The 26,796-nt window shown below is 36.7% G+C and overlaps 1 protein-coding gene across 12 annotated transcripts in view; it reads right to left on the bottom strand.

Annotated features, from left to right (window-relative positions):
- The window catches only part of STXBP5 (syntaxin binding protein 5), a 116,490-nt gene that overhangs the window by 82,326 nt on the left and 7,368 nt on the right, over positions 1–26,796 (bottom strand). For all 12 annotated transcript variants that reach the window (XM_062641679.1, XM_062641683.1, XM_062641671.1 and 9 more), the window contains 2 exons: positions 2,885–2,966; positions 1,925–2,025 (listed from right to left, as the gene is read on the bottom strand). In XM_062641679.1, the coding sequence (XP_062497663.1) occupies positions 1,925–2,025; positions 2,885–2,966 (183 nt within the window). The remainder of the gene's footprint in view (positions 1–1,924; positions 2,026–2,884; positions 2,967–26,796) is intronic.

Below are 26,796 nucleotides of genomic sequence, written 5' to 3'. Positions count from 1 at the left end.
TTTTGCAATTCTCTGAATTTCAAAATCAAAATAATTCCTTCGTAATGAAATTGTGCTTTACTTTATAAACTAGTCAAGAAAACAATGTTTGAAAACAGTTAACAGTCATCCGGCATGACTTAAGTGGCTAGGACAATGTATGGTTCTGGGATTTTAAGTATTCTGGCTACTTTTATATGCTATTACAATGGACAATTTAATATTAAAATTGCTAGAAGAAGCCCATGTCTCCAACTATACCTTCACCACTCTTGGCAATTATGGTGCTCTCACAGGTTTTCCTCTTTCCAAAATTAATAACAAATTCAACCACTGAAGTGACACAGGTGACCTAGTCAGCAGCCAAGGTCCAACTGTGGTTTGAGGCTGCAAATCTGAATTTTATATTGACATTTAAGTAGGTGCTGAAGATGAAAGTCTTAAGTGGGCATAAGAAGGGAAAAAAATTGAGTTTGGATACACCACTGCATCTCATATAGCTGGAGAATACTAATTAAACTAGAGGTTGTAAATTGCATTTGACCTTTATGCTGTGTAAAGAAACATAGTCACTCCCTTGGGGCAGAGAATTTTGCTCTGTCAAAGCCTTATATTTGGTGCAGAAGAGTTCAGAATCACAAAATGGTTTGGTTCTTAAGCCTTTGAAGACCACCTGGTTCCAACACCCCTGCCATGGGCAGGGACACCTTCCACTAGACCAAGTTGCTCAAAGGCCTGTCCAACCTGGCCTTGAACACTGTCAAGGATGGGGCAGCCACAACTTCTCTGGCCAACCTTTTCTAGTGCTTCATAACCCTCATAGTGAAGAATTTCTTCCTTATATCTAATCCAAATCCACTCTATTTCAGCTTAAAATAATTAATTATCCCTTGTCCCATCATATCACTGCAGGTCCTGGTAAAAAGTTTATGCACAGTGATCATAGAAACAACCTCAAAAGGGACTTAGTCCTCTAGCCCCCAAACCTCCAGTAACCTGCATTTAAGTTATTCCTGACAAATTTACGTATAACTTGCTCTTTAAAACCATAAGGTTACTCTATAACCCATCAGTCTGTTTAGCACTTTCCTTCAACTTTAGACATTAGAAAGGTCTACATAAATATTTAACTTCCTCTTTCTGCTGTTACCCATTACTTAAAGCTGATTACTTCCTGCCCTGTTCAACAGAGGCACAACTCACAGACGATTCTGTATTCTTGCTAGTATCCTTTGAGCTCACCAAGCAGTCCACCTCTGCTCAAAAGCAGACATAGCATTCCAGCTGAGACTTCATCCATACCACAAAAGAACTACTTTCCCAAAAGGAAAGACTACTTGTTATTAAAAATAAACAACAACAACAAAAAAAACAAAACTCACAAAATAAAACCACATTTTTACTTTTTTTTTTCCCAGAAGTTAAATCTTCTGACTTTTCGAAATTTAAAGTATCACCCTAGCCTGCTTACTACACTGTTAGTCTCTAAATTGCTAGTCAAAATGCATGTTGTTTTCAGCTTCTCTGATACACACAGGGGCTCTAACATTGCAGAATTCCTGTTTTTCATCAAGGGGGAGAAAAACTTCTAACTAAAAAATTGAACTAGTTTTCCTGTTGTGTTGTTGGTGCACAGACATACACATATATGCACACACTTTGTCTTGTTACAGAATTCCTTTGGAGACATACACTGAAGGTTTTCTATCCCTCCACTTTTTAAAGATGAGAAAATTCATGTTCAACAATGCAATATACAAAATGATAGAAAGTCATTTCATTTTAGGTTACTAGCGTGTCTATTCACTGGGTCCTAACAGCCTGCAATTCAAATGGCATGTAAATCCAGTTTCAACAGTGTAACAAGTTATAAACTGGACCGCATTACTTACAGTAGCACATAGAATGATGTTAAGGGGCAAAGGAATAATAACCAAATCCTTACCGTTCTCGGTTAAATTTGAGTGAATGAAGTATAGCAGGTCTCTTCTGACGTAAGTTCCACAGGTGTAAGGTATCATCAGCCAAGGCACTCACAAGAGCTCCCTATAGGAAAGAAAAAGTTTTAGTCAACTTATTTTCATAAACCTACTAACAGTATATCATCTTCATAGTGGAAGTACATTGCATATTTGCTACCAGGATGAAAAAAAAACTATTTATAAACATGCACATCAACAGCATAGCACATATAAGGTTTAAGTACTAGCAATGAGATAATTGATGTGATCACATGTCATTCAGCTGACCCACACCTGGTTCAGTGATATACTGAGGGGTGATGGGGAAGAAGCAGCTTTCCCATGCATGATGTACATCAGTTCCCTCATGTCCAATCTCTGCAAAAAAACTACACAATGAATTCAGCTGCTAATATCTATATGCTGACAAAGCTAGTGAAGTTTGACTTCACCATTCCTCTGAGCTAGAAACCCCTCTACAAATCTGGCCTCAGCTAGCTCAAGAAAAGCTCTGCTGTCACATCTTGGCTGCTACACTGTGAGAAAGAAAATATATGTGAAATTACTGAGGGATCAGATTAGGGATCATTGCTCAGCTCATGTTTAAAACAATAACTACTGAAATAAAATGAACCACTTACTGAAACTATTAGTACTATTGTAAACATTATTTACTACAAGAGCTAACTTGCGATGTTCATTATATGAATAAGTGTTCTTAGGAAGAAAGTTGTTGCTTCTAGCAAGAGTACTCTAGAGACAAAGATTTTCAGCAGTTAGTTCAGCATTTACTAAAAGTATAAAAAGAATTTGTAATTGCTATTACTGTTTGCCATTCATGTTTAGAGGCACTTGTGTTAGCTGATTTTGATGCTTACTTGCTGAGAAATTGAAGAAAAAACAGTCCCCTCTGAATTATGGAATATGTACATCATTTTACTAACCTCATTAATCAGGAACTGAAGCTGAATTACTGCAGCTCCACTGTCATGTTGGCAGTAGCATTCAACTCCTGGCCGACCAAAGCTGGAATTGGTACCATTAAGGAATAATTGTTGTATGAGACATAGAGGGAAAACAAACAAATATAAGAAAACACCAAACACCATAACCAACATTGTCACTAAGACCACACTCGGCCAAGTTAACATCCTGCTTCTAGTTAGAGCACCCAACATATTTAACCACGGAGATCTGAGTGATCACCACAAAAAAAAAATTATAAACAACACAAAGGAACACAAAAAGGTTACAAGACCCACCTTGTTTATCTCCATGTAATATGAAAATTACCTATAATTGCTTAACTTAGTTATTTAAAGGATTTTTCATCAATCAGAACATAGAATAATGAAGTAGTTATTTCCCTAGTGTTAAATATCAGAGCTAGTATAAAAAGATGTTAAACTAAATAAGCTTCATAATAAAAATTACCAAATTTTTCAAGTTTTAAAGGAGTTCTCTCCTTTTAAGCACTACTTACAGATGGAAGAACTGAATAATGCAAAGCATGTTGAAAAAAAATCTGCTGCAGAGATAAAAAGATCAATAGCCAAAATATGGAGGAGTCAATGGGAAATTATGGATAATATAAGTTTCCAGGATCTCTGTATCAAGACTTCCTGGATTCACACCAACTATTAGATAACAAAAGCTTGTTCATTTTCCCTCTCACACTTAAATTAGTTCAGTATTTCCATAATGAATATTAAATAAAAGCAGAAGTAGCAGCAGCACAGATTTTTTCAATTCTCTATACTCGATTGATTTATTAGTTGCAGAGATTCTGTATTTCAAATGTGGTTATCCTGCTTTCTTCTGATACAGAATTCAGGAAATTGTCCAACATCTAGGAGACAGGGCAGGAAAAAAAAAACAAGTCTAGATGAATCTCACAAAGTAGCCAGTATTTCATCACTATAATATGCCCAGCATTTCTGGAATATAATTTTCCAAAGAGCTAAACACCTCTTGACAGCCACCTTAGTTTTTTAAAGAAAAGAAATCATTCCAAAGATGTATGCAAACCAAGGAATATAATGTACCATTTGCTCTCTCAGTATACACTAGGAATTAATAAACCAGTACAATTCTCACCCATTCTGTATTTTTTCCATTTGCTGAGAAATTGTTTATCAAAACTGAAGTAGATACTCTTAAAAAAAAAGAAAGAAAAACTACATGCATTCCAACTAGAGACAGTTGAAAGCCTAAACAGATTATTAGGTTGCATGCAAAAAAATTCAAATACATCTTCACAGCCTCTATGAGACAAAACGTAAGTATATATACAATAGAAACAAGTCTGCTTCAACACAGTAGCTGAACTTTATAAACTTCAATCGTATTCTTCTCTTAGGCTAATGAACCCGCATAACATCCAGTTAATTGATGAGAGATGCACTATACAGATGTTGAATAATCCAGCAAACTTAATACCAGATTCTTCCCTCAACAGAATTAGTAACTTAATTTTGTTCTGCCATGGAAGGGCTTAAAGAACCAGCCTGCCTCACCTGTTTTTTCCCCCTTGAATTTTAAATTCTTATCTATATGTTTCTTGCATTAAGAAGTCATCTGCAGCCCACTGACAGTTTATACCTCCAAGCTTAAAACTAGGGGGGGGTGGGGATATCCCCATAAATGATACCTTCCTATGAAAATTCAGTACTTTTAATAGAAATTCATTGCTTTTGCATTAATTATGCATTGACTACACAAATTGCTGCATTAGGAAAAAAAACCTAAATATCCCCACAAGGAATACTGATCTTTCAGAGCACATTCATTTCAGCCTTGCTCTTGCTTCCGCATTCACTTGAATTAACAATTCTTTGCAGAAACAGACAAAAAGAAATTTCCATGAAACTCAGATGTTTACAGGAACTGAAACATAAAACTGCTTATTTATCTGCACTGACATAGGTAGTTTTCTAAAAAAAAAAAAAAACCCAACAAAAAAAAAAAGCATCCCTTGAATGTCAGCTTCCAACATAATTAAATGTAGCCCTTTTTTGGTTCACTCACACAGTTTATTTGGAATTAAGGCTTTAGAGCTGCTTTGCTTCAAAACAAGGAAAAAACCCAGAAAAACAGAAAAGCCCACGGATTCCTCAAGTTACTTCAACCTTCAAATTATATCTTATGTTTTCTTTAAGCACTTCTAACGCAAATATTTCTGAAAGTTAATACAACAAAAAAAAACCAACTTGAACATTTCTTTAAATAACAAAATAATTCTTTTACATTTTCAAGGACACCTGCACCAGTTCTCTCTCCAGAAATCAGTAAATATGCAGCAGTAGGAGTAAGTTTACACAAGCTTTAAGCATTCAGAGCAAGTTCTTCTTTTTGACAAATTAGTGGAAGCCTCATATGCAGAACTGAAAACAGAATTTGGCTTTTTTATAGTGCTTACAGCTATCAAAAATAGTCCTTGCAGTAGTCCCATTTAGTTCTTTTACCCAAGGATTATGTCATCTTCACTTTTCCACCTAGCAGCTAAAATTATTCTTCTCATCTCAAATTAATATCATCCTCCTAACCAGCATTAATCTTCTTTTCCAAAGCAAAGCAAAGCATCCCAGTTTTGCAGGGTATGCTGAGTTGAAAAACCATGCCACTTAAATGCTGACTGTAGAAGGATAATAATACATGCCCATTTTGGTACATGTTAAGCATTTCTCAACCACCCAAAACAGGCAGCATTCCAAGCAATGCAGTTTGCCCAAATCCTCTATACTTGCCTATGCGTGCTTAAGGCAAGAGAGCTCACTGTACTAAGCAGTGATCATCTACTGCACAGTAGTCCCCAAAACAGGCAAAAAATAATAATGAATAATGACAAGATGGACAAAGGATTTTAATGCTGTAGACAGGAAAAATTCTCTGCCAAAGAGCCAGGGTAGCTCTAGAGGAAATAGTCTGCCCTGAGCAATTTTCTAAACAAAGACACTTCCTTTCTTCTTCACTTCCAAGCATTTCTTTCTACTATTCCTGCTTCATCCCCATTCCAAATATTAACAAACTGGATAAATTTCTAGCTTCTCAGCTGTGCATTTGAATATTGCTTCTGTGGTCCCCACTACAATTAGGAAATTAACCCTAGAAAACCCTAGTATTTCACTGCATGGGTTGTTTGGTGTTTTTGGGTTTTTGTTTGTTTTTTTGTTTGTTTTTTTTAAAGCAAGTAGGGCCACGAGGATGATTGGGGACTGGAGCACCTCCTGTATGAAGATAGGCTGAGAAAGTTGGGGCTGTTAAGCCTGGAGAAGAGAAGGCTGCGTGGAGACATCATGGGAGCCTTCCACTATCTGAAGGGGGCCTATACAGATGCTGGGGAGGGACTCTTCATTAGGGACTGTAGTGACAGGACAAGGGGTAATGGGTTAAAACTTAAATAGGGGAAGTTTAGATTGGATATAAGGAGGAAATTCTTTCCTGTTAGAGTGGTGAGGCACTGGAATGGGTTGCCCAGAGAAGTTGTGAACGCTCCATCCCTGGCGGTGTTCAAGACCAGGCTGGATGAAGCCTTGGGTGAGATAGTTTAGTGTGAGGTGACCCTGCCCCATGGCAGGGGGTTGGAACTAGATTACTCTAAGGTCCTTCCCAACCGTCACTATTCTATGATTCTATAAGTAAGAGACAAAAGCTGTGGCTAAGAACAGGAAGAGATAATGTACTTGTGTCCTACAGCACCATTCATTTCCATAACTGCTATAAGTGCAGGTTATACAGAAGCACAGTACCACAATAATTTCATATTGCATAATGACACTGATTTACTTTGGTTTGTGAGAAAAGGCAACAGCTAAAATATTTTTCCAAACAAGCTTCAGGCCTAAGGTTACACTCCCCTCCCCCCCCCCCCCAAACAAAACTAAAGCATTTCAATTAGTGATATGAGAGTTCTCTACGCAAAACATTTTTTTAAGAAGTATTACTATTATCTATAACTTATCGACACTGAAGCAACCTGGCACACATCTGCCTTAAGAAGTCACATTTTGAAACAGAAACCTAATTCCAGAATATTTATGAAAGCCTCAGAAGAGCAATTTGGTTGCTTGGCTTTTTTTAAAGTTACTTTAAGTAGACCTAGGGAATATCAGGTTCTTCTTCATCTACAGTTCACCTATCTAACATAGGAGGCAGTTCCAAAAATTATAGCTATGAATTCAAGCCCTAACATACGAGATACATTTATAACATAAATTACATCCAAAACTATCACCACACAGATAGTCACATCTTCATGTCATTCATTACACTGCTATGAGAAGTTTTGATAGCACAGCACAAGATATGGACCATGTTCCTGTATCAGATTTGCCACTGTTACAATTTTTAAGATAAATCTGAAACTGTAGCAACTTTTAAAACTAATTCCTAGATGCTTCTCAGAACTGTAGCTGAGTTCACCTCACAGTACATAAATATTTGACAATTTAATGAAGAAAAAAAAAAAGATCTCCAACTAGAGGAAAAAACATATCACTTATGTCAATTACATACAAAGCATTAAGGGTAGTAGATAACTCACAGTATTCTTATGTGTACCAGTCTACAGCATATAGTTCTCCAAGACTACGCATTATACTGACACGTTTTACTATAGTCATTGCTATGCAGCAGTTTTCCACTTTACTTACAGGCAGCAAAACCATCACTTACTTTGCACACACTTTTGTGGGCGCTTTGATTGTGGTTCCCAAGAACTACTGAACAGAAAAAACAGACAGTCATAGTGAGATTTCCAAACAGTAGCTGAAGTACATAAACATTAAAACTCTGTCTGGTGTTACTCATCATTGCGGAGTCTGGTTACAATGCAACAACAGATAAAAAGCAAAAGATTAACTTTACTACAAGTTACAGAGTACCATAAAGTCCACTTATACATCTAAGCACAAAAGCAGATTCATGCAACTTTCCTAACTTTCAATCTCGCCTGCACCTAGATCTAATTAACACTAATACTTGCACATACAAAAGCATGATCTCACAGAAACAATCTTATGAAGACCAATCTATCCAGACATACAGGTATTTAGCAAAACAGTTATAAAAAGAAAAAAATAAAACTGAAAGTACTACAGTCAACACTGTCTATAAAACTGATTTTTCTACAAACAAGACAATAAAAAAAAAAAACAAAAAAATACTTTTGGGGGATTTTCAGACTTCAGACCAATCCTGATACGGTAAAGATTTTTACAAAAAAATAGTGATATGATACAAGTAGTTTCCTTCTAAAGCTTTAGGCCTGCATAACATCTTGCTGTGTTTATACCACTCAGCTAAGCAAGTCTTTATTCCTCCCAATGTCTCAGTTTTTCTGTCTGCAAAAGGATACAATAATGTTAGCATATCAGATCGACTTTTCTATACGTAAACAACAGCACCGTGGCCTTTAGAACTGAGACTGAAGTTTGCCAAGTGGAAATACTATCAAATTACTATTAACGATTTGCTATGGAAATTCCAGCTGGACCATTGCAATGAATTCTCCTTCTGCCAGCTAAGGAGTGCGAGAAGGGAAGAAAACTCACAGTAAGGAAACAGGGTAAGAAAATGGCAGATGTCAGATACAGTCAGAAGACAGTGGCTGCAACTTCTGTGCAAATACAGTACCTGTGAATTAGCTGCTATCTAGGTACAGCTTGACCTCATTACTCGGACAGAGGTCAATATTACATTTTATATTTGGATATCAAATCATCATGAGAGAATAAAGAACCATAACTCAGATGATCTGATTGTCAAAAAGTATTTGAGATGCATTATCATGAAATTATTAATCGGAGCAAAACCGATACGGTATTTAAACTGCTGATGTTGGATCTTATTACAAATAAGATCATATTACAAACAAGATATATTAGGTTAACAGGTTTCAGCAAACTATTACTGCTCTTGGCCACTGCAGCTTTAGAAATTTCAGTGAAGTTGTGTAGTCACAACTGCCTGGAAGCTGAATTTCTCAACTTCCAGATCAGCTACAAATAACATTAATAACATTAGTTGCTGCATAAATACAGATCAACTTCCTTAAGTATTCACTTTGTTTGTAAAACAGTACTCATCTTCTTGAATCAGCTGGCTTCTGATGCTTAAATGTTAACATTAAAAAAAAAATATATATATATATAAGTGTTCGATTAATAGGTTAAAGAAAGGAGCTCTGTTTTGAAAAATACCAAAGTACACAGATCTCAAAGTTCATTAACTAGTTTCTGTATACAGAAAGGTCCAGCAATTTTAAAGCACAAGCCCACTTTTTTTGCTTAGAGTTATGCATTTTAACTTTAAACAATTTTTTTAACTAGTTTGCATAGAAACCAATAGAGAATGGATAGTGACCCATTATTTATTTCCAATACATTTTCTAATAATGATAATAGCTAGGAGTCAAAGTACACCTTAAACTTCAAAGCTGCTTACACAAATATGCACAAATACATTATTTCCCAAACAGCTATGAGATCTGCCAGCAAATTTTCTGTAAAGGCTGTATTTGGTAGAATTTCCTCATAACTGCCAGTGAGTGGCAATCGTTCATTAGAACAAGATTTAATTAGTAGTACAAATGCAAACAGGATTAAAAACCTGTGATTTAAAAAAAAAAAAAAAAAAAAATCAAACAAGAAACAAAAATTGTCTTTAATTATAAGCTTCTATATGCACAATTCACAAATAGCAAAGCATGCTCTTAAATGAAGAGGTAAAAATCATCAATTTAGGCTAAAATAACAACATTCTGTTTTCAAAAACAAGCTATAAAGCTATAAGCTTTCCTTGATTTTATTCAATTTGTTTTCTGATCCAGGTTTTACGACTAAGAGCTTCTGCTACTTTAGTCAAAAAGCTATATTTCAGCACTAATGAAAAAAACCAACAACAACAAAAAAAAAAAAAAAACAACAAACCAGCCAAAAACAGTGACTAATCCGGTACTTTTTTGGGTGGGACGGAAGGGAGGGGGAATGATAGAACACAAGGGGAAAGAGTAGGAAATAGCATAACGGTTCTTCTGACTAAGCATGATGCAGTGAAATGTGTGGTAAACTGCTAATTCACTAAAGTTTTTTCTGAAGACCCTATACAGATAAGTAAATCCAGGAAATGATGATATATCTTAATCAAACTTCAGAGGCAAAACCTTCGTATTCTGTTGCAAGCTTCCAAGTCCTGCTCACCTGTCATCAATGTAAACCAGTTTAATTTTTATCAAATTTCAACATGTTATTACAGATATCCTATCCTTCTGGTAGCACATACTGTATTATAATATCAATAATTAACCATGCTTTTACTCTTACGTCCATAGCTTCTTGGCCAAGGCTTAAGGCAGGACCATTCTATGCTCTTTGAAATGAGGAATAACTGGAGCAAGAATGATGCCTTTGCCCAGCATCCAAATATTTTATACAGACATTGCCAACAGCAGCATTAACAAATGTAATGTTCTGAACTAGATGTTAAGTGAATTTATATACCTATTTATCTTAACTTAGGAAAACACAAAGAACCATAGGTATTATCTAACAAGAAGGACAATTCAACTTTGCCAAAGACCATGGCCAATCCCTGAACAATCAATTATTGTTTGCCAATTTCTGATTTCAAAGCAGTTCTTTTGCTAGGTCCAGAAGACTCTCTTCATTCACAAAACACAGTGTATAACTCCTTCCTTAACTCTCACTTGCCACACAAACCTTCTTCAGTTATTTTCAAGTCACTGATTACTGGATGTTCGTAACAGAAGATTAACTGTAACCAGTTAGCCATTCCATCTTAACTTGGTTCAAATACAAGCCCATTCTTCAATCCCCTCCCTGCAATTTGAGGAGTAGCTAGACTAACCTGCTGAGTCTCAGTTTCATTTGTATCTTGTTAACCTTTTACATCATTTTGAGGTTATATAGAGTAAGACCTTAGGTACTATTACAACTTACATAAACTGAAGTGGTTCCCCCAGCCCTCCTGATCCTCAGTTAACATTTCTCTCCTTTTACAGAACTTGTTATTCTCGCAGTCTTTCCTTTTGGCACCAATGCCTTATTTCTCAAATTACCCCTATTATTCATATTTTTATATTATATATTACATATATATCACTACCTTTATACCCCTATTCATCCTTTTTAATTTTTCTCTTATCCCAAACCAGGTTTTGCCTCATCTGTCACCTTTATTATGTCACCTAAGCAATTTATCATTCTTCATATATCTACTTTTTCAAAGGCATAAAAATCAAGTGACTAAAGCAGACAGAACTGAAGAGATTAAAATTAAAAAAAATACAAAATTACCACACAGAAAAACACTAAACACTTAAAGAGTGCTGCCAGATCTGGACGAGAAAAAGGTCTTAAAAACCACCTTATATTAACATTTACATTGGTCACGTGTATGAATTTCTCCCCCAGAGTTTGCTGTGGTCTCTCAGTACTGATATTAGCTTCCTCCTTTGGACACAATCCTCCAATACTTATCTTGTGGATGAGCCTTAAGCCCATCCTTATGCTTCCCACACCATTTTGCCTTGTACCAATGATGGAAATAACTCTCTCTTCCACATAAGCTTCTGTAGAAAGTTTAGCTTATTGCTATGAGTTTTATCAATACAGTGGTACAGGTTATAGCACATTTTTTGCTTTATGCAGCCTTTTGAAGTACTTGCCAGTAAAGTCACTTGTTAAAGTGCTAAGAGGGTCACAGACTAGAAGTACCAGCACCTCCATTATATAGCCAAAAAGTAGAAACTCAGACCCGAATCAAGCCAGTAGATACCTCTCTGTCTATACCAATTTGACATGACAATCTGTCCCAAAATCATAGTGCACACAAGTTGGAAGATCTTCCAAATACCCAAAGTGACGTTCAGAAGCAGTATTGATGCTACTGCTTTAAGTATTTCAGCTAGCAGTGTCTAAGTCCTAATTTGAGACTAATGCAATAAATGGGTCTAGGGAGAGAGTTTCCATGAAGTCTACTCAAAGGCATAAGTAGCGAGAATTCCTGAGTGCCATTTTGAATGGATAAAATTTAAGATTTTTACAATAAGACTCAAACATATATATGCCATCAATAACTATCCTCTCAGTGCTATGCTTAAAAAGGTTATATTGCAAAATAGTTAAGTGTTTTTTATTTTAAGCCTCCTCAGGTTCCACTATTGCATCATATTTTTTAGGTTTTCAAATCCCCAAAGGAATTGATAAACTTACTGTTTCACTATTATCAAAGTAGTAGTGACAGTTTCAAAGGTGTGCTCAAAATTACCACTACAAATGAAAAACTAAGGTACAATTCAAGCAATTCAGTAGATGGCACTCTTCCACCAAAATCAAAAGAGGAAGCATGTCCTCACACAGACAAGGGGTACCTTGGAACTGTGATTCTGATTTTCAGTATGCAAACCCAGTACTTACTCATTACATTGTTTGATTTTTTCCTGTGCTTTTTCATAGAATTTACATGTCAAAATATTAAGAGTGATTACTATGTTTTGTTGAAATACATGTAATTTTACTTACTTTGTTCAGACATCTCTACTATTACACATAGCTCCATTTCAGACCACAAAAATAGCTGCATATCAGTGTTGCATGAAGTCATATTTGTGGCTTGTGTTTACCAGAAAACCAACTTGAGGTGGACTATTAAAAGGCTGACATTGTCCCTAGAAGGTGCTTATGCAACCTTAATTCCTATATCCACAAATATGTTATGGTCATTTATTTTTAAGAGCTTATGCACTACCTCAACATCACTATTAAATGTTTTACATTATTTAACTAACTTTATTTTAAAATAGTGTCAAAGAGACATTAGAGAAACCTAAACAGCACGATTAAAAAAAAGGTATTAAAACATGCAATTCTTCAATATAAAAATGTGAAGCATAGGATTAAAAGCAATGCTACACATTCCATCTCAGTCGTTGCAGATGCCACAAGAGATCTGTAGTTTGCTCTCTCAGTGTACTTGATGACTTCAGATGGATTCTTTTTTTGGCCCCAAGAAATGCATCACTTGACAGTGCTAGAGGGTTCCCATGAGAGTATAAACACAGAGCTACTGTTTTGTACAGGCTGTAGATGTCAGAAACAAATAGCTTTTATTAGCATTGGGAAGGCATAATTCAGACAGTATGGTAAGGTTTCCAAGTGTCTACAGATCAGTTCAAGACTGCAAAAGGATGGAATACAGATCAACAGAAAAGCACAGTCCAAAGCAGTTCTCCTATGCATCTTTCCTGCAGTTTTTCTAGTAGACACATTAACTATGAGATGGAGGGAAGGTATTACCTTGCAAATCCAGCTTTACTGAGGGGCTGGGTTTGTTTTGGTTTGGGTTTTTTTGTTTTTTTTTTTTTTGATATTTTAGAGAACCTGGTCATCTTTTAGCCTTGTATGTTTCCAGTTCCTGTCAGATTCCAAGTAACTTCTGATACTTCAGGCAGTGCTCATCTGCCCTGCTATTACAAGAATGTTTTAGTTGCTTGTCATCTGATAGCAATTACTGAGGCTGAAGAGCTATTCTGTCAAAGTTGATTAAAAAAAAATTAAAAAATAAATTAAAAAAAAAAGAAGTCTTGCAGGTAATAGTTGCTGTGAGTTTTATGAAAACAAGAAGAAGGAAGAAACACAGATTAGGCCCATATCCCATCAAAAGGGGAAGGGTGGCAGCATTACCTCAACATCCTAAAATAGAGGCTCTGCATTAAATGCTGCAATCACAGGAAACATTGCAAATGTTACAACACACAGGTAATCATACTACAAGATAGAGCCATACGATAGCAGGTTTCACAGATAAAATGTCTGTTTCCTCTAGATAAAACAATCTAGAATTATGAATATCCACATATTACAACTCGCTTCCTAGAACTAAAACAGTTCTGGTTCCAAAGAAGGGGAAATGCCATTCTCTTCATATGATGGCTTGGAGGAAATGTTATATAGAACAAATCCCAGTTTTGAGGCTGTCAAAGATGCAGAGCTAAACCTGTTTTGCTGCTCAGCAATTACAAGGTTCCTCCACAATCCTGTAGTTTAATTGAAATACCTAGCAATAATTCTGCAAGAATGAGATCATCTTAAGAAAAAACATACATGCATCAAAATTTATTAGTGTGACCTCTGACTTATTATGAATGAGGGAAGGGTTGAACAAGTAAAGAAAACTGAGCATTTGTCTACACTTGCTGCATAGTCAAAGAAAGGCTGCAGAAAAAGAGTAGAGATTTTCCTTTCCACACAGTGTTGCCATCTCCTTCACTCCCACCCTGCTCCCAAAATGCCAAGAGAAGACACTCACATTTTCACTATTCCTCCCTCTTTTTTAAATGGTAAAAATAAGGCAAGGTAAAGAGCAAGTCTGCACAAAGATGCGCTTGAAGACGTACAGCCAGATTCCTCAAAAAATTACAACTTTCAAAATGACAGTTGTTCAAGTACAAAACTTGTACGGAACTTTTTTTAAAGCAATTTGGTTCCCACTGGAATCCTCAGCAGGTTATTTACACATGAGAACCACTTGAAAGTGAAATGACTGCAGCTTCCCTAAAAGATAAAACTATTAAAAAACTTAGTAATCATACATCTTCCAAAACAGTAACCTCTATCATCATCACTCTTCACAGAACTTCCTCCACAAATAAAATTCAAAATACAATAAAATAAAAATCAAACACTCACTATTTGAGGTAGATTATCACCACAGTCCAGAGCTTTAATAAGGTTTTATATGTCAATGTCTGAATTTACAGATGTCAGACAGTGTTTCCCACCTTTTGTAGGGAAGTTTCCAGCATGGAAAAGAGCTCCGTAACATTAAAACATCCAGGGACTCAGACAAAAGGAAAGTATTGTCTGGAACAAGACTCATCATCCAACCTCAAGGTGGTTTCCAAGCAGCAAATACCGATCATTAAAATTAATGTGGCATTATATTCAGACCTGCTTTGAGTCAGGAGAACCTGCACTGATACAGTGTAATTCACTGCTTAAAATATTTTGATTAATCCATTTGTTTCAATGTTTCAGTGCCAGACAGCTTTTCTGACAGGCCAATACAGAAAACAAAAATAGTTTTGAAAGTTCACTTTTGTAAGACCTTTCATCAGAAAGCACAAGTGGAAACCAGCCATGTAACTCTCAGCCACTTTGTGCAACTCACTAGAAGTTGCAACATGTGGAAGTTTTACATATGCTCTGCATAATGAGGAGTAAAAACACAGAAGGCTCAGATACATGATGGAATACTAGGCATCTAAATTGGTATCTGTCAGACTAAGCCTATGATATTACATATTTACTAGAAAAAAGAAAAAAAAACAAAACAAAACAAACAAACAAAAAAAACAACCATCAAACAAAGAAAAAACAAACAAACAAAAAACCCAAACAAACAAAAAAAAAACAACACAACAAACCAAACAACAAAATCACAGGGGAGAACTACTGTTTCCAAGATCTGGCCAGAAAAGTTTAAAGAGAATGAATACTATCTTTACATTCAAAGTTTACTTCTTCTTTTAAATGTTAGCATAGCAGAACAGCAATCTAACAGCAGAACAAATAATCCCGTTGTATGTTTACAGTGGTCGAGAGTTATGTGTGAATTGGAATAAAATAAATAAATAAACAAAACAATAAAAGCATTACACTTCCTGATGGTAAAGAACTCCACTAAAGATAAACTCAAGTCACATGTATTAAGAGTGGGGAGAGGAAAAAAAAAAAGTGTATTTTCCCTAACAAAAAAGGGATCTCTACCATGCAGATTCACTTTAATTCTTTGAAGCACTAGAATTCTGGAAGTCTTTTGCTTGCAAGGATAATGAAAAAAAAAAAAAAATCCAAACTGATTGATATGCTAGCACTGCAACCTGAAGTCTGATGACTACTCACTTTTGCCCAATGAATGCCCAGGTTCCTAGCTTCAGCCTCCAGGAAAGGCTGACAGAAGTAGGCTGATTAATCTAGAATCACTTACAAATCCCATATACATTTTGAGTCTGCTTGACTCACTAAACTTGGCAAGTCTGCAGAGAACAAGTAGTCTTCAAATTAATTCTGCAGAAACGAAGCTGCAGAGTCAGGCCAAAGAAATGTTTCAACAGAATCAAGCCTTATCCCTTCACAAGAGCCTCACACATACACAAAGCTGACACTTCCTGAGCAGAGGTGAAAAAGAGTTAAATCAATCATTCACTCCAGACCCCCATGGCTATATTCTTTGAAACTACAGAGGAACAACAGCTACAATTAACTACCAGGAGTGCCCCTGGACAAAAGCACGCCTGAAAACCATAAGATATATTCCTGAAGAATCATTTAGTGAGAAAATGAAATCGGTATGGTACAGACTCTGAAAAGTGGTTATGTGTAAAATAAAGTCAGACTAACTAGGTTTCAAAAGACAAGCAGAGATTATTTCTATTAATAAATAATTTCCAATAATGCAAAATAGCAACTATCAAAGGAAGGATAACTTCATATAACCTCCTCAAAGACAAATGAAGAGAGGAACACTAACTAGCAGCCTGTTTTATGAACCCAGCATGAAGTCTTTTTTACTAAAAACCACTACAAACTGATACATGAATTCCAGTCAAGCATCAACAAAAATATCATGCTGAATGGCATTTATTAGTAGTCCTTGAAAAGAAAAAGACAACCAAAGAAGTAGCATAGCAAATATCTGTGATCAGCACTGAGCTACTAAGATAGACGAAATATTTTTTAAAGTTCTTATTAGGAGCTGAAAATATATTCATAATAATTCAGTATCACTCAGAGAATGCACTTACACTGATCATCTTTAAAGATTCTCTATAAATACAACATTAGACATAAAGACATATGTCAACATAAAGACAACACTAAATATCTCTGAGTTTAATTTATCAGAAGTGAACTCACCCCAGATTAAGTACATTTGTATAATTTACAGTTATATGTTCTTAATGTACTATAGGAGACAATGACAAATTACAGACTACAAAGGATTTTCTACTTTGAGGGGAAGAGGGATTGGTAGAAAAAAACCAAACACACACCCTATGTGGACAAAGTTTCTAAACTATGTTTTTAAATATTTTACCTTTTTTATGACATAAATCTGCTAATTTTAAGTTTGAAACTAAGTAAAATTACAGGAATATTTTACAAAAATAGTCTCTTTGAACAAGCTTTCCTACAGCAAGTGAGATTTGATTCCTAAAAATGCTAGTCCATTACTTTGCAAATTAGAACTGCAGCAGCATCTTTTGTCAAACAGGTACAACTACTGTAGTAGCACGCTATAACATAACACTGAAGAATGGCACAGAGTATTTTTTCCCTTTGAAAACTTACAAGGTCATTGTTTTCTAAACTTGCCCAGAACTCTTAACTGTAACAGTAACCTCCACTGCAGACAAAAAAGCAAAGGCAGAGAACATTATCAGATCACTGTGTGATTACCACACTCAGGTTTTCATGCCAGCTTCCTTGACATTAAAACTCACCACTGCACCACACGAACAGTCTATGTTTCATATTCTACCATATCATGGAAACTGTTTCATCAACTGTTGAGGCATCAGATAAATTTTGCTTAAGCAGCAAAGGTCATTTCATTGCTAACAAACCACAGAAACTGAGAAAATTTCAAATTGTGTTTATAAAAAAACTATAGTGTGAACTAATGAATTGAAGAAGTTTGTGCAACCATGATGTTGAACAACTTCATAGTTAAGGAATTCTTTCCTCCAACAGGACTCTGCCAGAATAAGAGCACAGGAGCCACCATACTGGCTCAAGCCAGAGGCCCACGCAGCCCAGCACTGTCTTCTACAACAGCAATCCAACATTTTTTAACGAGAGCAAACAAGCCTGGCCGCTTTTCGCAAGCCTATCTCCTTTCTACTCTCAAACCAAACCCTTCAAACCTAGTGGATTAGGTGTATTAGAGGACAAATTCCAGTCTAGTCCCTTTAGTATTTGCTTATTGAGCTAGTTTGTCTGTTCCCCTCCCAAAATGCACTGGTACAGCCTCTGCCGACACCATCTCCTACACCCACAAATCCTTGAATTTCACTAGCCATTATATAACTATATATATATAACTAAAAATTGGTGGTTTTTTCCCCTCTTTTAAATCAGTCTAGCTCTTTTAAACCATTTAGTGAATGCCCCTAGTTTTTACACTGCAAATTAGCTTAAATAACAGCTCAGCATATATTTTAACCAGTGCCCTCTTGATTTGACAACTGATTGTTTATCATTGCTGATCCTCCTGTAAGGCAGTCACTCCATTCACAGGAATTATACTTTTCCTTCTCCAAATCCTTGCCACTTGAAATGCAGTGACAAGGAAAACATAAGACTCAAAGTGAACACACCATTGTCTGTATGACAGTAAAATGATACTTTCTTTAGTCACTATACTCTTCCAAGTTTGCTAAGCAAGCTTGGTAACAAAAAGCAAAATGCCAACTTCCAGTACTTGGTTCAGAGAAAAAAACATATCCACTTATCCACCAATTTGAAGCTTTGTACTTTGACTACTGTAACCTTTATGCCTCAAAGCTTAAGCCAATCCAATTTTTTCTTTAATATATTGTATGTATTACCTATAATATAGTACATTAAATACATTTCTAAATATAAAGTAAGAATTATACATCTCAGGTAATATCAGCTTGATTTCAGACAGGTGAATTACTATGAAATGATACACAAAACTTACAAACTAAACATTTAAGTAGTATTCTTGGAATTGAAGTAATGTCTTGCAAGTTTCTGCAGCCTTACTAGGAATTGATTTCTTCCTCTCTCCCTCCAAGTCAATCTTCGAAATAAAGGAAGACATTTGCAAAGGACAACTCAACTGTAATTGAGTTATGAAAACCTGTAGGTAGGTAACAACCAAATATTTCCCTCCTCCTGGTTTTAGGAACTATCCTTTTTTAAAAAGGGTTTCACTAAGGTAAGAGCTGAAGCCTGTAAATATTCTGCCCAGGCCAGGGTGCACTAGACACAGATAAATTAAGGTCACTTTTGAAAACTTAAGGGAGAAGAGCTTATCCATAATTTTAACAAAATAGCAAGGATCTCTACAACTTCTGCCTACTGAAACGAAAGGCAGGCAGCTTCTATTTGCAAGAGGAACTGGGGACAATGATCACCTCTAGTGTTTATTAGGCTGATACAGATGACCTTATCCCCAGGAGAAAGAGTAATAACAGCCTCATTTTTATCTATTTTATAAAGACGACTTCTTTTTAGTGTCTACCATCTACTCATATTTAAACCATACACCAGCACATTTCTGGCCCCTTTGGAACTGTAATTTCTAGTACCAAAATAGAGCTAGCTTTAAATATAGTCTGCTGCAAATACAAGTCAGTTCTGCTGCAAAGTTCAAATACAGATACATTCAAATATTTATCACTTACCTCCCCAGTTATAGCTACGCACCAGCTGTAATGTCTACATACTTGCAGATCTGTAGAAGTGTTTTTTTCCCCTTAGAGCTGTATTTGCAAACTGCTGTAACATGCATCCCTACGACTGCTAGCACTATTGCTACACTGAACATGTTACAGTTAATTCTCCTGTATTGAAGAGATGTGTTTATTAAGTTTTAGTCAGGTTATCTATAGAAAAATATGAGAGGTAAGAGAAGTTGCACAAATGTCATAAAAAAGTAGTCTGGAAACGACAGGTGCAGTTAGTTAAGCACAAGAAGACTATCACAAACTACTGGAATTGCTTCTGGTTATGACATACCAAAATGCAAAATGGCAGCTCCTAAATATATTGCGACCAAACTTCACCATTAGCACCTTCTGACATGCTACTTCTCCCACTGGGAATTGCCAGCAGAAAGAGCAGATCATCAGTCAGTGAAGTTTGCTCAGGAAATACCACCTACTCCCCACAATTTCTCCTCCCTTCCCATGCCATGTCGTTCTCCCCCCCCCCCCCCCCCCCCTTTTTTATCCAGAACAGCATTTATTTGATCAGAAAATTATTGGAAAAGTATTCATGTTAAAAATAAACAAACAAAACAACATTAACCACAAAAAAAACACAACCAGAAAACAAAACCGCCCACACAGTTCTTACTATTCAAGTAAGAAAAGAAGCAGTATTACAGAAGTTAATTTCTACCTCTTCCTTACAGCATTCTCTAAAGCATCTATAAGTCCTTTTTTTTTTTTTTTTTTTAAAGTGTGTAATGCCTGAAAGAAAACAAGTAGAACAATCAAGTCCAAGACAACTGTGAGTAATTGGTGGGGAGCGGGGGAGGGGAAGGTTTGGACTTACATTTTTGTTTACATATTCTTTAACTGAAAGATGGAGAAATACAAAACAAATTTTCAAAAATGCTAGTATTTTTTTGTGTGTGTGAGTAGCTGCTATAGCTGTTATTTGAATACTACTTTCTTTGGCCAGCAGCCCTTATGAAAACATGGAAACATTACTAATAAGACTGTGTACTTTAAAGAGGTAAGCTCCCCCATCTCCTTCTTCACAGGTTAGTAACTCACCAGGATTTCTTTGTAGAGCGCTATGTTTCCTATCTAATTATTTTAAAGAATGAGGGAATATTCACCATGCCAGCAGAAATCTCATTATACTTAGTCACTTAAATGGAAGTTTACTGCAGGCTTTTTTTGGTGACTTTCCTTTTTATCTGACATTTAAGGGCAGCTGTGAAGCTAATCTCGCTGCACCAGTTTGGAACATGTAAAAAAGGGAATGCCAGGCAAGTTAGTGGTTAGCAGCCCATTTTGCATATTAATAAGCATCACTAAAGCTTAGTAACTGTACTTCTCATATCAACACTACAAAGTTCAGTCAAGAATGTTTTTCAACTGTGAAGATTAACATCTGCTCTGTTTAACAAGGTATTAAGACTGGATAAAGCATATGTTAGAAAAATGCAGGCATGCTAACCCTATCAATTAACATTAAGTGATCACAAAAAAAAATAGCATTCTATTCTTTTTCCCCTAATAAGCAAGTAAAAAAAAAAAACAAAAAACACAAATTGCTTTTGTCCATCTGTTGCTGCTGACTATAAGTTGGTGTTACTAGGTGGGAAACAATAGGATCTTTAGTAGAAAAGGGTATCAAAAACATTGGCTACCAGCTGAATTACCATTTTGTCTACTCTGAGTGTTAAATGTATCATTTTAACATGAATCAAAGATCTAATAATGTTAATCAAACATATACAAAGTACAAGCTGGCAGCAGCTTCAAGAGGCTATGTAATACAATCCCCTTCTTGAAATGCCATGAATCACACCAAATAAAGCAATAGCTTGCTAAACAGAAGTACGAAGGCCTTGCTTCCTTTAGATCTGCATCTTTTCTTTGGTTCTCTAGTTTCCAAAGGTAACACAGTTCCTGTGAAGCCCTTTCACAAGGCTATAAGAGCAGAAGGCAACAACTAGTTCTTGGAGAATCCATGGGAGCTACATTATAAAAGGGCGAGTTTGATCTAGAGTCTTCATGGTGGTGAACCTAACCTTTTCTTTCCACTAATATTGCTCTTATGAGCACTGTCTGGTTTGAATGGGACAAAAACTTGCTCTGGACATGAAAGCAGTGATCACTGCAATTACATTATCTCAATTTTAGAAGGAAATTGAAGCTTCAAGGTGCCCAAACAGAAGCCAGGTTTTGTTACTACCTTTAAGACGCAAAACAAAATTCTGTGACATTCAGTGAAACAAAGTAGCCTTTAGTTATTTCTATCAAGCTATAAACTTATCTATAGACCAGTGATCTAGTAGTTGATTTTGCAACTGAAGTCTGAAGCAACACTTCAGACTGCACTTTTTCAACTATTATTAAGATCAGCATCATTGCTATTACACAAAAATTAAAATATTGTGTTTTAATTAGCTCAATCAGCACAGCCTTGCATTCTTCTAAGTATTTCACCTTGCACTGTTTTCTAGCAGACATTTCAAGTTTAATCTACTTTCACTCTTGACACTTAGAAAGTCAAACAAACGGAAAAAAAAAAAAAAATCTGTAAGTACAGAACCACTGCTGGAGAGTAGAACTACCACAGGAAGTGGGTGGGGAAGATCTGCTCCTGAATGTCAGTGAAAAGTTTTTACAATACTAAAATCAATCTTAGTCAGCAATTGGTAGAGCTGCCTCAATACCAGCATTCCCTCCCGCCAACAAGAGAAACTTAGCAATTCAAAACTGACTAAGTCTTTGCAGTTAGTGATTAAGTTAAAACAACCAGTATGCAGATCAAGACTGCAAAGCTGTACAGATCTCAGACAAAGGCAGGTTTCGAAAATCTTACCAAGGAGAGATTTTAACTGCAAGACAAAATGGGCCTCATTTGTGGTAGAGGGCCTTAAACTGAATGTCAATATGTCAGATCAGGCTAAATGATCACCACAGAAAAAGGAATTTCATGACAGCCTTGTAAAAATGAAGGGGAATCAGAATTTTCAGTACAAGTCTCCAAAGGCTGACAGAATTGCTACATATTTTAGAAATCTACTAAATAAGAACATATACCACTCAGCCACAGTCCTCACTAGTGAAATATTCCAATTTTAGCTATTTCCAAGACCTTCATTATTTCTAACTGTGCCTGAATTCAGTGATACAAATATCACTGCCAGAGACTTCAATTATGTCATTAGACCTTCACCTGCATTTGCACTGTAAGTCAACAGAAGTAGTAGCTTAGTGTTCCCTCTCATAAACATGTAAGCTGTGTTATTATCAAGTGCCCATGATAGAACTATTGACATGAAAAAGGTGATTAATACGTGATAATACTTCCAATCAAAGACCTCCTGCAGCATATGCTTATCCACATCCACAGTTGCTCTTAGGTGCACCTGCCCCACCATGACCTCAGCCACAGCCCCTTCAGAAGTAAACCTGCTGTAGCTTGGCCTTACCCATGGCTGTAGTCCCTCCGAGGTGTACCTGCTCTGTCATGGGCTTATCCATGGCTACACACTTGAAGGTGTTCCAGCATGACCTCATGCACAGCCACTGGTGATTCAAGGAGCGCCTTCTCCAGCATGGCCTTATCCTTGGGCCACAATCCCTTGGCACAGACGCAACCATGGCCCCAGACACTTTGAAATGAACCTACTCTGGCCTGGGCTTATCCATAGCCACAGACACCTGGGGTATCCAGCTCCCACATGGAGTCAAGCACAGGTGATAGTCCCTTTGACTTGAGCTCACACTGCAGTTTCAGCCTTCCTGTTACAGCAGCACAGAAACAGCAGCAATGCCCTGGTCATCCGCCAGCCCAGGAGCATCACCACTGTTGTTACCAGAACGCTCCCAGGCACAGCAGACTAAAATGAGCAGTACAGTAAGCAGCAAAAGCAAACAGCAGCCACTAAGAAGCACTAGACTCTACTATGCAGTAAGGCAAGAAAGCCTATGGCAACCACAGGGGTCTGACAAGTGACTTTATACCTGTTATTGCTATTCAGCTATTAATATAGCACATTCCAATCAAATCTATCATTATCTCAAACCCTTTGAGTACCATGTTGGGCACCAAAAAAGATGATCATGGTTTAACCCCAGCCAGCAACTAAGCACTACGCAGCTGCTCACCCACTCTCACCCCATGGGATGGGGGAAAAGACTCAGAAAAGTGAGAAAACTCATGAGGTAAAGATAGTTTAATAGGCAAAACAAAAGCCAAGCAAAACAAGGAATTCATTCACCACTTCCCATCAGCCAGCAGGTGTTCAGCCATCTCCAGGAGAGCAGGGCTCCATCTAGTTACTTGGGAAGATGAACAGCATCACTCTGAACATCCCTTCCTTCCTTCTTTCCCTAGCTATATGTGCTGAACATGATGCCATATAGTGTGGGACATCCCTTTGGTCAGTTGGGGTCAGCTGTCCCAGCTGCATTCCCTCCCAGCTTCTTGTGCCTGCTCACTGATGGCGTGGTGTGAGAAGCAAAAAAGGCCTTGACTCTGTGTAAGCACCACTCAGCAGTAAGACAGACATTGCTGTATTATCAACACTGTTTTTAGCATAAGTCCAAAACATGGCTCCCTACTACCTAGTATGAAGAAAATTAACTCTATCCCAGCCAAAACCAGCACACCAAGACTCCCAACAAGTATAGCCATGGATTTATGAAATACTTTTTAAAATACTTTTTTGCTTCTCACACCACACCATTTACCATAAAGAATTCAGTCATAGCTTTCTCTGTGTAGGACTAACTTGCTATAATCTCATACATCAAGAGTTACACGACTCATTATGGCATTTTGGACTTGCTTCATTTCAGAATATCCGAAGGTAGTTGATTTTCTTCATTGAGGGAATGAGGATTTTTCATTGAAAGAAATATGAGAGCTAATGATATTCTCATGAACTAAGTACTGGAAGCAATTACAAGAAATGTGGAGAGTTAAAAGAAACTGAATTGTGATAAGATTAATGTATGATTTAAGCATAGTTTTTGTGTTTAAACTACTCTGTGTAAATAGGGTGGCAATGTAGCCCATGAACATTTTCATATTAAGAGATAATCAGTGTTTCTGACATGACACTTCTGTAATATTTTCAGTAGCTTTACCGATGCATTCTTCCCAAACCAAGAAAATTTAAGTCCAGAAGAGCATTGATAAAGGTTGAGACTATTCTCTTCCGTGTATAAATGCCAAACAATCCTGGCAATCCACAAAACAGTAGTTTAGTTCTACTTTGGTATATACACAGAATGGACAGTCTTATGGAATATTTTAGGTTGGAAAGGACCTCCATGTTCGTCTGATCCCACTTAAAGCTGTGCCAACTTCAGTTAGATGCTCAGTTTGAAAAACTGAAACCTGTTCTCTGCCACTGCCCTACTGCCCTTTCTCCAGAAGGAAAAAAGACCTGGTATAGAGCTACTGCAAAAAAAAAAAAAAAAAAAAACACACACACAAAAAAGGAAACAAACAAACAAAAAAAAACAACAAAAACAACAACACACAACATCTCAAGCTGATGTTTCTGTGAGAGGAAAAGCAAACCACAAAAAAAAGAACAACCCTCACACGGTCAAACTGCCTAGCATAGACTGAATGATCCACAGGAAAAGTATTTTTAATGAATATAATCACATCCCAATTTTTAAATGGGATTTTGTTAGAGCTTCAGAGAATTCTCTAAATCGCTTGAATCTTTTGCTATTCATCTATAGTAAAACTATCCAGATGCTGCAACATAAACATTTAATCAGAAACTGACTGCATGGAACCAGACACCCAGGCTTGAGCTATTTTGATCAAAGAATAACAATTTTAAGTTCTTCTCACAAAGGCCAGAGAATGGAAGTTAGAGAAAGCAAGTTTTATACACCTCAAATGTATGAAAACTTTAGCCATTTGCTTACATAAGAGTAATCTTTTACTTCTGAAAAGAATGGGAGGAAACAAACAGATGCTGACATTCAGAATTACTGGGATCTTCAGATGTTTAATGACAGAATGACAAACAATCTAATTTTTCTCCTTCCCATGAACTGGGTTTGCAACAGAAAGAAACACTCTACCTTAATTAAAAAGAATAAAGAGTTCCAGGCACAATTTGGTTTGTGTGGAAGGCACAACACTTATTCCTCTTTATTCTCAAGAGATTTCTAGTGGAAATGGTCTTCCTTTTTAGAATTCACTCTATCAAGACAGAGTCTGAGCTTCAAGCTTCAAATGAGTATTTTTAAGCCATGAAAGAGAACTAGGGATACTGCATTCATATTGGCAGACAATCAAAATACATCTCATTTGATATACTGTCCTAGTTTTGCTATTGAGAAATTAAAGCACAGAAAACCAAAGAAACTTGTTTAAGATGAATCAGTTAAACAGCAGGGAGCAGGAGAATTCCTTCCATTTTTCTGCTTTAGCTTCAAAGCCTATTCTACCTCCTATAAAAGCAAACAAAAAGGCTCAGGCAACTATTAGATTCAGAGCCCTGCACAATTAGTAACTTAAAGATCTGATGAAACGACATCCTAAAGGCAGACAAATTCTGGAAAAGTCCATCATGCCTTCTCAAACATCATTAAGGTTTGGATGCTACCCTGTCCAGATGACACCTGACCGAACGGCTTTAAACTGAAAGAGGGCAGGTTTAGATTAGGTATTAGGAAGAAATTCTCCACTGGGATGGTGGTGGACATTGCAACAGGTTGCCCAGAGAAGTTGTGGATGCCCCATTCCTGGAAGTGTCCAAGGCCAGACTGGATGGGGCTTTGAGCAACCTGGTCATGGGAACTTGTCCCTGCCCATGGTTGGGGGGTTGGAACTGGATGAGCTTTAAGGTCCAACCCAAACCATTGTATGGTTCTAAAAGGACTTTAGAGCAGAAGAGCACAAACAATGGACAGCACAGAAACGAGGCTATAACCTATGAGACTGAACACTGTCAAGATGCCATAGGGGGAAAGTCTACCCAATTAAATCATTCAAGCAAGAGATGAGCATATATGTACTCAAGATTTAACTTAACTTATTAGAAGGTTTTGTTATCTGCTGGGAAAACAAAGCACAGGCAATTATGCACCAAACTTCCTAAAGACTCTGGACTTCAGGAACTAAAAGGATTACATGTTCTGCTGTAATGGTGTGGGTGTGCACAGGAAAGAAGTAAAGTAGAGATGAACTTTTAACTACTTGGTATCTAATACATTTGGGACACCAGCTGAATCCCTTTAAGAATGGAGAAAGTCAAAGATACTGGCCTGCAGTATGAGATAGCTTACATTGACCACTAGTTTGTAATCAAGAGCAAACAATTACTTCTTGTGGGAAACACATCCACAAGCATCCAGCACTTT

Source organism: Pezoporus occidentalis, unplaced genomic scaffold (assembly GCF_034315485.1).
Source record: "Pezoporus occidentalis ecotype Australia unplaced genomic scaffold, CSIRO_AGI_Poc_V1 ctg7, whole genome shotgun sequence".
In the NCBI taxonomy this organism is placed as follows: domain Eukaryota; kingdom Metazoa; phylum Chordata; class Aves; order Psittaciformes; family Psittacidae; genus Pezoporus; species Pezoporus occidentalis.
This window is presented reverse-complemented; position numbering and strand designations above follow the sequence as displayed.